We start from the raw sequence: 12,062 nt of genomic DNA on the forward strand, positions 1-12,062 counted from the left end.
CACTGCCTCTCTGACACCCAAAAGTGCCACAGATCCCCAGGGGATGTGGCAGAATCACCACTCGTTGAGGACTCTTAAGGTGGAGGGAAGAATGCCGGCTCTAGAGCCAGGGGACTTGATTACCTCTGTGCTGCTGTTGTGAGTGAGGGCATTTCCTTGCCCTCTCTGGGCCTCTTGCTTCGTGTGTGAAATGAGAGGTTGAATGTGGAAGTCAATTTGAGATAGAGCGGATGGTAGAAGATGAGTTTCTAAATAACTGATCTGGATTTTTTCAAAGCCTCTGAAATGTACTGCACTTGCCAATCCTTATTTGGGGAAAAAGGACTCTCTTACCCTTTTAATGGAAGGAGGGGATGGGCTCTTTGGTTGTGAACTTAGGCTGGGTGGGTTGAATGGGGCTCTGTCTCTGAGCACCGTCAAGTCTGCCCCCGCCACCACTTTATTTCCTCTTCATGCCACCCAAAGAGCCTCTGTCCTCAAAATGTCATAGTCCTAATTTCATTTGTAGCCCTGACCTGATGGAGAGACCCCCAAAATTTAATGAGCTGCCTCTGCAAGGGTAATGTGACTTTTACAGCCTGTTGAGGGGCAAAGGGAGATTTGCATAATGTTCCAAGGGGGATTAGGTGGCTGGGGGTTGCCATGGTAACCCCACAGGGATGAATTGAGAATTTTTCCTCCTGGCGGCTGTGGGCCAATGGAGTTGGAGGAGGTGGGGGAGGGGCAGGGGTTATCTGAGGGGAGGGCTGGGGGAGGGGGAGGGGGTTCCTGGGATGAATGGGCAGTGTTGGGGGAAGGTGTAATCTGAAAAGGCTTTGCCTGTTCTGTCTATACAAGCAAGCTCTTTGAGAGCCATCCCTCCTAAGTGGGGGTGGGAGGCAAGCAGAGTTTAATGTGTTTGGGAACCAAGAAATTAAAGTGAACAAATATTTAAAGATTATTGGATCTTGTTAACAGGAAGCCTGGTGGATGGAAACTGAGAGTCAGAAATGAAAGTCTTAGAGACTCTTAGAGCTGGGAGGGACTCGGGCTGTCATTAGGCCCAGTTCCCTCCTGTGGAGCGGGGCCTGCCTCCACATCTCAGCAAACACTCCCCAGGGCAGAGCCACGTGCACATGGTGTCTGGTTCATATTTTGAGAGCACCCGTGATAATTCTGCACCCAAATCGGTTTCCTTCATGCCACAGAAACTGAGGCTCTAACGCTGGCATCCTGGGCAGGGAGCGCCACCCTCCAGGCTGTGCTGCCCAGGCCTCCCGCTGGGGGCAGTGGGCTGCCTGCGTCCTCACCATTCCCAATTCCCTCGCACCCCAGACTTCTTGGAGGAAAAGGGAAGGTGAATTCCTTTCAGGGAAGTGTACCCAAGGGCTGTGTCGCAATCCGGAAATCCCAGCCCCCCTTCCGTTCACTGACCCTTGCAGGGGAAGGGTGGGTGTTTCCTCCCTCCTGTCATCTCACTGTGTTGGGAAGGGCACAGGGCTGGTGCACAGGGTGGCCATCCCTGGCTGTCTGGCCAGTGTCCTCTTCCCTCCCCCAGGAAGCCAATCCTCAGAGTCATGCTGAGGGCTAGGCCTTGCTTGTCCCAAGTCCTCCCCAAATAAAGAATTCCGTAGCCTTCCTCGGAAGGCATAAATATTTAATAACGTTGTAGTTATATATAATTTGATCAATATGTCAGTGCTAAGAGAGTCTTTAAAAAGGAGGCTTGCCTATCATCGAGTGATCTGTGGTGTAAGCCAGCCTCTCTAGGACAGGGCGTTATCTCCTGAGGCTGCTGAATGGATCATTTATTTACCCCTTTCTTCCACCACAGAGGGCCAGGGCACGGATGGAAAGGGGCCTAGGAAGCCACCCCAGCTTTGATTGGAGGTCTCCACCTTCCCCCTCCCTGGATTTTCCTTCCGATGTTGATAAACATTCACTGCTTAGCCCAGGGAGAAACTGCCTGACAAGGAATGCCATCTTTTTAGTTAATAATTGAGGGGCTATCAATTTAGAATTGCCTGGTAAATGCAATGGGATATTTTAAGTTAAGATTGCCCAGACACATTATTCTGGAATCTTCCAGTATTTGACGGCTGGGTGATGGTGGCACCCAGCTGCTGGGAACATTAGGGCAGGAGCCGCCTCCTGCGCAGTCCTCGCCTCAGTCCCTCCCCATGCCTCTTGACTTGAGTTCAGGATCAAGCAGGTTCACTCTGTCACCTCAGGACAGGACAGGACAGGCTGTCATGAGAGAAACAGGTAAAACTTCATTCACATTCAAGAACCTCAGGAGCTGACGGAGACACACAGGCTTCTAGAGGAGTGACCTGAGACCCAAAGACCAGGGCCAGTCTTTCCAAAGGTCATGGTTTCTACATGGCTCAAGTATAATTGAAGCTTCAGAATAGGCAGGTATCTGTTCCTCATCTCATCTTTCTGACACATGTCCACACCCATGCTACAGTGCTCTTTCCAAGGCACTGCCCTGATTCTTTGAGGAAGGAATCCTCATTTCAGAGATGTCACTGGGAATCTAATAGCATGGGACAGCCATTCCCTTGCCTAACAGACATGGGACAGATTTCCCACTAAAGGAAACTTCTGGAAGAACCCTTGCCTGGCTGTCTTAGGCTCACCAACCAGCTTTTCTTGTGAATCAGAGAATCTGGACAGGAGATGCTTAACACTTAAAAATGGCCATCCTAACCCTTGCCTGTGGCCTCTGACAACCCTGCACAGTTCTGCTGTGAACAAACTGAAATGATCTATGCTATGAAGACAGGACCTGGGGACCTGGCCCCAACCCGCCCCCAGCCTCCTGCCCAACATCTGTTCACCTCTCCATGGGCTTGGCTCCTCCCTGCTTGTCTTTTAAATGCCTGTGATGCTCTGTTTCACAGAGCTGTCTGGAAGAAGGGGTGTGATGAGAGCAGGTCAAAAGGGTGTGGCATTCTAAATCAGGGCTCCTGGACTTAATACATTATCCAGTCGGACCTTCCATCCTTCCATTTTGGAGGCATTAAAGCTGGGAGGAGGGAAGTAATTTGCCAGAAAGCCACAGGGCAAGATAGAGGAAGGGCTTGGGGGAGAATTCAGGTCACTTCTGTGTGGCACTGGAGCAAGACCTGCTCTTTAAAGAGGCAGTTTTCTCCCTGGCCTTGCTTTTGTTTGGCTGAGGTTGAAAGGAAGTGTGCGCTCAGGGTCCACAGGTGCAGATGACTGGGCAGTTTAAAACTAACTAGGGGAGGGCTGGGGTTACAGCTCAGTTGGTAGAGTGCCTGCCTTGCATGCACAAGGCCCTGGGTTCAAGCCCCAGCACACACACACATGCTCACACACACATGCTCACACACACATGCTCACACACACATGCTCACACACACATGTGCAAACACACAAAGGAGAAAAAAAAAAAAGAGGCTCTCTTGGTACAGTGGTTGTCAGGGTGGCTGTTGACTGTGTTGAGCACAGTCAGCTAAGGAAGCAAAATGACCAAGGATGAACTCTGGGTGCTGATGAGCCCAGCAGCAGGCGGTTGCTGAGGGGTGAGAGCCAAGAGCAGGCTCTGTCCCTCTACCTCAGTGCTGATGGTCAAGGAGCACCATGGTCTGAAGTCACAGCAAATGTGGCTGGTAGGCCGTGGTTAGGGAGATGTACTTTTAGACTCCTCGGCTTCCACCAAGATGTTCAGAGGTCCTGCGTTAATGAGGAGACGAGCGTGCGAATGGAAGCTACTACGGCGCGGGGAACAGATTGCTCTTTGGGAAATTACACTTGCCCCCCACTATCTCGTTTTCTGTCATTTATTTGTCTAACAATCTCGACAGAGACGCAGGACAGATGTTATTCCCAGCGCCCAGTTGGTAGCACAGATTCTGAATGTAGCGGGACCTCTGTGCCCGTTTGTCTCAGCTGCTGCGTCTGCATCTAGTAGATTAGTTACTTCTGAGGAGCTATGTTTTTCCACCAGCAAAGCCTCCCTCTTTGAACCACACTTGAAAAGCAATGTTCAAAAGCTGCATCAGCCTCCCCAAATACCTTTTCCCAGAGTGTTCCAGAGAAGCCCTCTCCCCTCCCACCACCTTGCAGGTGCTTCTGAAGACCTGGCTCGAAGCCAGTGGCCTTGTGGCATCACGACGGACTGAAGGACCAAGGTGAGCCTCCTGGACCTCAGCTGCCTATTGATAACAGGCTGCGCCCAGTTGCCAGAAGGAGTTGTCCAATGCATGACCTGGTTCCAGTCTGTGATTTGTGACTTGTCCCCATTGTTCAAGTCCTGTGTCTTGATTCTTTTTTATCCCCTCTTTTTTGGAGCTGAATCTTAGAGGTTTTTGGAGTTGGATCAAAGGCTGTTTGGACAGCTGTTCTAATCAGAAATGCTGTCAATCATTAACACTGATGGTCATTTTTTTCTTACAAAAATCTCTCTCTGAGCCCTCCCCAAATTCTGAAATTTGGCTTCTTGGCAGAAAGTCCTTCAGTGAAGTTGCTTAATCACTGAGCATCAGTTTCCCCATCTGAAGATTGGAGATTTTAATAAGTGCCTTCCTTCCAGGGTTATCAGAGCTTCCAAGCTTCTCACAATTGGCTCAGTGGACATCATTCGTTATGTGATTGTCATTTTTGTTAGAGTGATTCTGTCTGGGCAATTGCTTCCCCTCCTTCAAACACCAAAAAAATACTGTTAAGTACAGTTTTCCAGTTCATTCTTTGACTCATCAAAGTTTGTGGAGTGTGTGGAGGCCATTCTCAGATTGGGTAGCCTGTGTACAGATGGGTTTTTGTGTACTGCTAGTTTTAGGGGGAGCAAAGGATGATATTCAGCAGCAAATATGGCAGAGTTACCACGGGGAGGAATGAGCTTTGCTTGCTTTCTCCACATCCTTCCATCCTTCATCCCACAAAAAAACTCAGGACAGGGTCAGAGAAGCTCTGATCGAGTATTAAAGTTCTCCAAATATAAAACCACCTTTGCCTTTCCACACGCCCCACCCCTGTCCTGGAGCCTTGCTGCCACATCAAGGCCTCTCTATTGGGTTTGGGCCCCAGGAAAGACAGTGTGAGTGCTGAGGTGAAAGGGTGCTGCTAAGTGGGAACTTGCCCTGGGCCGCCCACAGGGCTTCTGAGCAATCCCTCTGTGGGCACCTGCTGGCCTGTGTGCCAGACCTTGAACTGGGCATGTCTGTGTGAAATCCCAATGGATCCCTTTTACTCATAACCAGAGGAGGCTGGGCTCTGGACCAGGCCCTGCAGGAAGATCCCACCTGTAGGAAGTATGTGTGTGGCCACATGTTTGTTAAAGGTGTGGGGAAGGGGGAAGATGGCTACTCCCTCCACACCTCCCCACAAGACCCTGACCCTTGACCCATTTGCCAGAGGAAGTAAGCAACATCAAGGAACCCTTTTATGATTCCCCAGACATTGTGAGTTGGAGTTATTAAGTAGGCCAAAGTGACTGGCAAAGTTCTGAGCCTGCCCATCTTCCTGGCTGTGAGGAGGGGGCAGCAGCCAGAGACCCTTGTGGGTGGCTTGCCTTGGTCTGGCTTTACTGCACTACCTTACTCCATTGTGCAGGGCTGGGGCTTCCCCACCTCCCTGTGGTTTGTCAGTAGACCCAGATCAAGATGAGGATCACTCTGTAAATTGAAGGCTCAAAAAATAAATGCACAGGCGCAGTGGTGCATGCCTGTAATCTCAACGGCTCAGGAGGCTGAGGTGAGCCTCAGGAGGATTGTGAGTTCAAAGCCAGCCTCAGCAATTTAGCAAGGCCCTAAGTAACTCAGTGAGACCCTGTCTCTCAATAAAATACTAAAAAACGGCTGGCAATGTGGCTTAGTGGTTAAGCACCCCTGGGTTTACTCCCCAGTACCAAATAAATAAGCATAAAAGAAATGCAGACAGGCTGTCAGCGTTATTTTTTGGCCAAACGTTTATTAAACTCATACTAAATTTCAGTCATTAATATCCTATTCATTTGAGGCAAGAGGGCTTGGACCAATGAAATTCCTAAGCAACAAGACTGGTTCTTTTTTGTTTTTTGTATTTTTCTGTTTTTATTTGGCACATAAACGTGACAGGTGAGTGAACTTGTTGCTCTATGCAGGTTTAGATTGTGGTGGAGGCTGGATGATTGTTTCTAGAATTCCTACCGTATACAATCCTGACTATTATGCTCATCCTTTTTCCCCCACTCAGTGGATTTGAGGTAGGAAAAAGTAAATAGAGGTGAGAAAGGACCCTGTTTTGGAGTGCATTGCTTTTCTTTTTTTCTAGATTAATTTATACAATAATTAGAAAACTTCTCAGGTTCTTTATGATGGAGTAAGTGATAGACACTCCTGGGTAGAGAGGACAGGGGTGCTATTAAAAATCCTACAATACAGCTGAGCACGGGTGGCACATGCCTGTAATCCAGTGGCTTGGAGGCTGAGGCAGGAGGGTCAAGAGTTCACAGCCAGCCTCAGCAACAGCAGGGCACTAAGCAACTCAGTGAGACCCTGTCTCTAAATAAAATACAAAAATAGGTCTTGGGGTATGGCTCAGTGGTCAAGTGCCCCTGAGTTTAATCCCCAGTATCCCCACCCAAAAAATCATGTAATGCACAGAACAGGTGCACACATCAAAAAAATTATCAGGTCCCAAATATCAACATTACTGAGATTGAGAAGGTAGGTGTCCTTGTGAGTGTGTAATACCTGTGGGCAAATTCACGGATTCTGAGCTGGGATGATACTCCTGCCTCCCACCCCAGGGAGTCTGGAAGTGAGGATCATTAGTGACACAGTTGGTCTGGAGTTGGAGGGACAGTCCTTCATAACAAAGAATTGTTCTACTCCAAATGCCAGAGTGGTGCCTGCTGGGAACACTGGCTCTGCTCCTGAGGATCTGAGTGTTCCAGGCAGAGAGCTGCCAGCAACAATGCCTGTCCCCACCCAGGAGTCCCTGCTGTTGTGGGCAGCATTCTGGGTTGGAGAGTCCGGCCACCCTGGCTGGCAGCCCAGGACACAGGCCTGCAAAAACTCATCAGCTTCTTCAGTCCAAGGCGTGTTCTCACCACAGACTGCAAACCCCTGTAGGCCTCCTCCTTAGTGTGTGTGAGCGTGTGGGTGTGGGTGTGTGCTGGAGGGCCATTGGCCCCAGGAACTGTACCGAGGCCCAGGGTCTGTTGGTTAGGCTTCAGACGGCATTGTTTTTATTTTAAGTGCTCATGGATTTCTCATCCAGAATCATTTGACATGCAGATGATCACAGATTTTTAAAGGCTGTTGTCATGGTTTTGTCTCTGAAAGATTGCTATGTGCTGATGAAAGCTTTGAAGCTGGCCCCGGGACCTCAGCCCTGGCTGCTCTGGATTCCCAATGAGATGAGGAAAGCAATTCAGAGAGTTGTCTGTCGGTGGAGATTCTAGGCCTTCCTGTCTGGAAGCAGTTAACCATTTAGCACCACTTGTGATCCGATATCTGGGGGTCACACAGGACACCAGTGGGAATGCTTGATGGTTTCCTAAATGTGGGCTGTCGTGGGTGTTGGGGATGAGACAGCTGATCTGCTTCTCTTGATCAGCCGGTATGAGGGGCTGGAATGAGAGGGTCACCTCTCTGAGCAGCTTCTTAGATGAGGTGGTCTACATGTTTGATGCAGAGCACAGCTGGTACCCTCTGGGTGAAATCCCTAATTAAATCAGTTTCTTAGATATGCCCTGTGGAAACTAATGTTGGGGTTCCAGGCTGAGTTGCACATTTATGGGAGGGGATTGGTCTGTGTGGGGGGAGGCAGCAGTGACCAGTGGGGAGCAAGGGGAGCCCCAGAATGCCCTATACCATGGCCTGTGACACTGGCCCCAGGGAGCCCTTTGCTCCATGCTTACCAGGGGCTCCCATGTGCCTGGCCCATCACAGTTCGTAGGCACACTGGACAGAGCGCTTCCTTCCTCATCCAGCTGGGCTTTCCTGGGGGCAGGGTGCTGCTCGGCTTTGGTTTAATTAGGGATTCCACCCACAGGGTAACAGCTGTGTAGACCACCTCTGACAGGAAATGGGAGCTCCCCAAGATGTAGGCAGCCTGGCTGCTGGAGATTTGGGAGAGACGGCTCCCTGCCGTAGAGGTGGAGGGTGGAAAGGATGGAACCTGTGGAGAGGGGCCGCAGTTTGGGGGTTTTCAGTTCCACTTGTCTCTGATATTTTGCTGATGTGATTTGTTTGCTGAGGCTTCACATGGTCTCTTTTCCTTTGCAGACAGAGATTGCGAAGAGACTGAACACAATTTTAGCCCAGATCATGCCCTTCCTGTCACAAGAGGTGAGACCTTCTTTTATTGTTTCCTCTTGTTCTCTTGAGTCAGCTCAGTGGCCCTCTGGTCTCGCTGTAGTCCAGACTTCCACCTGTTCAGTCCTGTGGACCCCGCTGACACCCAGGGGATTTATGGAGCCTTCTCCAGCTGATCCAGGGGTGGGGGCCACAGCCGAGGGACTCTTTGCTCCTTCTGTCATTGCCTGAAGTCAGGGAGGTGGGTCCTGACCTGCAGCTGCAGCGGTGATGGACAGCAGGTCCTCTGTCCCATTCGGAGATCATCCTCACCCTCTGCTTTCTTGTGCTCCATCCTCACATCTAGGACAAGCAAGAGAGGCCAGTCAGTGCCAAGGGCAGACCCTGTGTGGGGAACCAGCACTCAAAGGGGACTGCAGCCCCTCGGTACAGAGTGCCCTCACCAGAGGCCTGACCAGTAGTCACATCACCTTCTAAGCACACCTTCCAAGGGACTCCCCTAGGCAGCAGCCAGGCTACAGGGCTTACTCGAGGGAAACATCTTCAAGGAACCGCCTTGCTGTGCCAGGCAGATAAATGGGCTGACCTTGGTGGGCCCCTTTCTGTCCAGCAAGGGTAGGCTCTATCCTCCAACCCCCTCAGTGGCCGTGTCCACGTCAGCTCCCTCTTGGACACATGGGTTTCTGAGGCAAAGTGGTGAACAAGAAATGGTTGGAATCAGACATGACAGTGTCCTGGGAGCTTGCAGCCCGGTAGAGGAGATGGCTGCGTGTGTGGCTGGTACTACCTTAAGGCCAAAGGCAATGAAAGAAACAGTTTTTTTTTGTTGTTGTTGTTTTTAATAATAGACTTTATTTTTTAAAAGCAGTTTTAGTTGAGTGGAAAGTAGAGATTTCCCATAGCGTCTCCAATAACAGAGTGGTTTATTTATTAGGATTCATGAATCTGTACCAACACATCTCCACCACTCAGAAAAGTCCATGGTGTTCATTAGGGTTCATTTCATGACTTTCTCTCTCTAGCTGGGCATACTTTGTTTTCTCTCTTATGTAAACATACATAAACTTTTCTGCTGAATCCTCGAATGTAAATCGTAGACATTCCCACATTTCTCCACTAACTATTGTAGCTGTGCTAAAAATGGGGACCTCCTCCTGTAGGCACTATAGTTAGAAAATTTATAATTATTCTGTAATATTGTATAATATCCAATTTATATTCACATTGCATTAAAGAAAGACTTTTGTTTTGTTTTTATTTATTAATTTTTCGTGTATGTGGTGGAGGGACATGGCTTACCGAGTCATTTTTGGCACTTACCTCTATTTTAAGACGGAAAGCCATTAAAGGGAAGTTAACACGGGCTCAGAAGTTAATACATGCTCATTTGAAAGGTTTTAAAGAAGAAAGTAAAATCACCCATCACCCCCTTTCCCTGTGTCCTGGGCCTGGTTAGTGGGTCTCCTGTTGTCTCGGGGCAGGGCTGTGTCCCAGGAGGCTCCTCTGGTGCTCTTCCGCCCACCAGCCTCCTCCTTGCTGGTCAGGACAGCCATGTCTAACCACCTATGTTCCCTCCAGCACCAGCAGCAGGTGGCTCAGGCAGTGGAGCGTGCCAAGCAGGTCACCATGACAGAGCTGAACGCCATCATCGGGGTACGTGGACTCCCCAATCTGCCTCTCACCGTGTGTATAGCCCTTTTATTCCTCTCATTTACCATAACCAGAGATGGACCCTGACCTTAGCTGGCCTCAAAGAATGGCGGCCCCAGGGCTCCGGCTTCCCCAAGCATCCCAGTGGGATCCATTTGGGACTCTCTTGCTTGTGACTCTTAATTCCCTCCAGGCCCCAAACTAAAGGAATGCCAGGCATGCCTCAAGTCCACTTCTGAACTCGCCAGCCTCCTTGTCCCTTGACTTCGGTATCCCTGTCATTGAGGAGGGCAGTGGCCTGGGATCATCTCTGAGGCCAAGTTGACTGACCAGTACCTGGCCATTGCCTCATGCCTCTCCCGGGGCCTTCTGCCTCCTCCTGCAGAGGTCTGCCCTTCTTTGGCCGCCTGGGGTCAGAACTGTCTCTGCTGTACTATTGATGTGCATTATGCTATGGAACCTGGTTTGGGTCTTGCTGTCCCATGTGCTGAGCTGCATGGCTGAGTATCATGTGCCCTCGTGAATTCCATCAGGGGCACCTAGACAGGTCTTCCTGACCTCAAGTTCCATTCACCCAAACATGGGGAAAACAAATGGAACAAAAAAGTGCCCCGTGAGGCCCCTACTAGTCTGACCACTCCATGGAAAGGGGAAGCCAGGTGCTCCTCTTCAGTAACCGTACTTGGCTCCCATTTTTTTTGTGCATTTCTTGGATTCAGATAGGAGCCGCCTTCTACTTGTTTCTTTGGTGTGAGGCTAAGGATATTTAAAAGAAGCACCTGAGAAGTAAGCTTTTTTCAGTGACTTTGGGGTGTCCCTGTCTAACCACTTGTCCCTAAAATGAAGGGAGTAGTGGGGTCACTGCTTTCCCACCCACAAACCACTCAGTTGGTGTTTCCCAAGGATCTTATAGGAAACACCGATTCCGGGTAACTTGTCCCACAGATTTGTGGGTGGGGCTGGGAATCTGTGCTCCTGCCATTTTGTGGGCGCATAATCAGATTTGGGAAGCAGTGGACTGGTTAGCTGAGGTCCCTTTAGCCCTAGCATTTTCTGAGTTAGTGATTGGTCTTTGTTATTTCTCTTTTTGTTCTTACGTGAGGTCATTATTTCAAGGTAGAATTGAGGCCCTGGGATTTTCTTCTGCATATGGTGGGATAAATGGCACTTCCTGGCTTCTCAGTCTGGGGCAGAAAACTGGAGGCCTGTGTTTTACTCATGGTGCTTCCCTGCATGACCTTGGACAGGCTCTTCTCTTCCTGGGCTTCAGTTCTGCATCTATAAAAGAAGGGGGTGGACATGTCATCTCTCTGGGCTTTCCTGGCTCCTACAGGACTTCTGGGAGATCAGAGTCAGCTTGGCAGAGTGATGGTGGGTGGACACTGACTCTTCTTCCATCCTGCCATTGCGACCCATCTGAAATGGTTGGTGGAGGCACCCCGGTGGGCCTCTCCTCCTGGTGTGAGCACCTATTCAAGCTGCTGCTGCTGCTGGAGGGGGAGGGAGGTATTAGGCTGCTTTGACTCCTGCAGTGCTGGGGGGAGACTCTGGGAGGAAATAGGAAGGTGAGCAAAGGGTTGGGCAGCACCCCCTGAGGAGAAAGCAGGATATTTTAAAAGTTTTGCAGCAGCGTCTTCAGTGGTCCTCTAGCACAGGATTGTTCTACTTCAACACTATTGAAATTCAGGAGCAGGTAATTTTTTCTGTGGTCCTGGGCATTGTAGGATGCTCAGCAGCATCCTGGACCTGCACGTGTTAGATGTCAGTAGCCCCCCACATGCATCTGTGACATCCAAAAATGTCCCTGGACCTTGCTAATGTCTGTGGACAAAAGTGATTGAGGATCACTGACTTAGCCCAATGCCCTTGTTTTAAGAAATCTTTAGCAGCCAAGACAGGCCCAAGACCCAGGGCTCTCCCACTTGCCAGGTGCAGCTCTAGCATGGTGTCCTCCTCATTGGCCAGGGACTGTCTCAGTGGCTCTGCTGTGCAAGGTGGTGGTGGTGCAAGGGTGGGGCGTGCACTTTGAGTTCCCTGCTCAAATCCCCCCCACCGTCTTAGGTTTCTAGGCTGAGTGCTTTCACCCCCTATAGTGGTTACAGTGGGGTTCCCACTCCCCCCTGCCTCTCTTTGGGGAATTAAAAACCTCTTATTAAAAAAAAA

The 12,062-nt window shown here is 50.0% G+C and overlaps 1 protein-coding gene across 13 annotated transcripts in view; it reads left to right on the plus strand.

The window, feature by feature from the left end:
- Window positions 1–12,062, plus strand: part of TLE3 (TLE family member 3, transcriptional corepressor) — a 48,166-nt gene that overhangs the window by 13,358 nt on the left and 22,746 nt on the right. For 7 of the 13 annotated variants that reach the window (XM_081289680.1, XM_081289674.1, XM_081289679.1 and 4 more), the window contains exons 5-6: window positions 8,220–8,282; window positions 9,828–9,902. In XM_081289680.1, coding sequence (XP_081145806.1) covers window positions 8,220–8,282; window positions 9,828–9,902 — 138 coding nt within the window. Of the gene's footprint in view, window positions 1–8,219; window positions 8,283–9,827; window positions 9,933–12,062 lie in introns of all 13 variants that reach the window. The other 6 variants (XM_081289670.1, XM_081289677.1, XM_081289675.1 and 3 more) reach the window with 1 other exon arrangement.

Source organism: Spermophilus citellus, assembly GCF_964194105.1.
Source record: "Spermophilus citellus genome assembly, chromosome: 4".
NCBI lineage: Eukaryota > Metazoa > Chordata > Mammalia > Rodentia > Sciuridae > Spermophilus > Spermophilus citellus.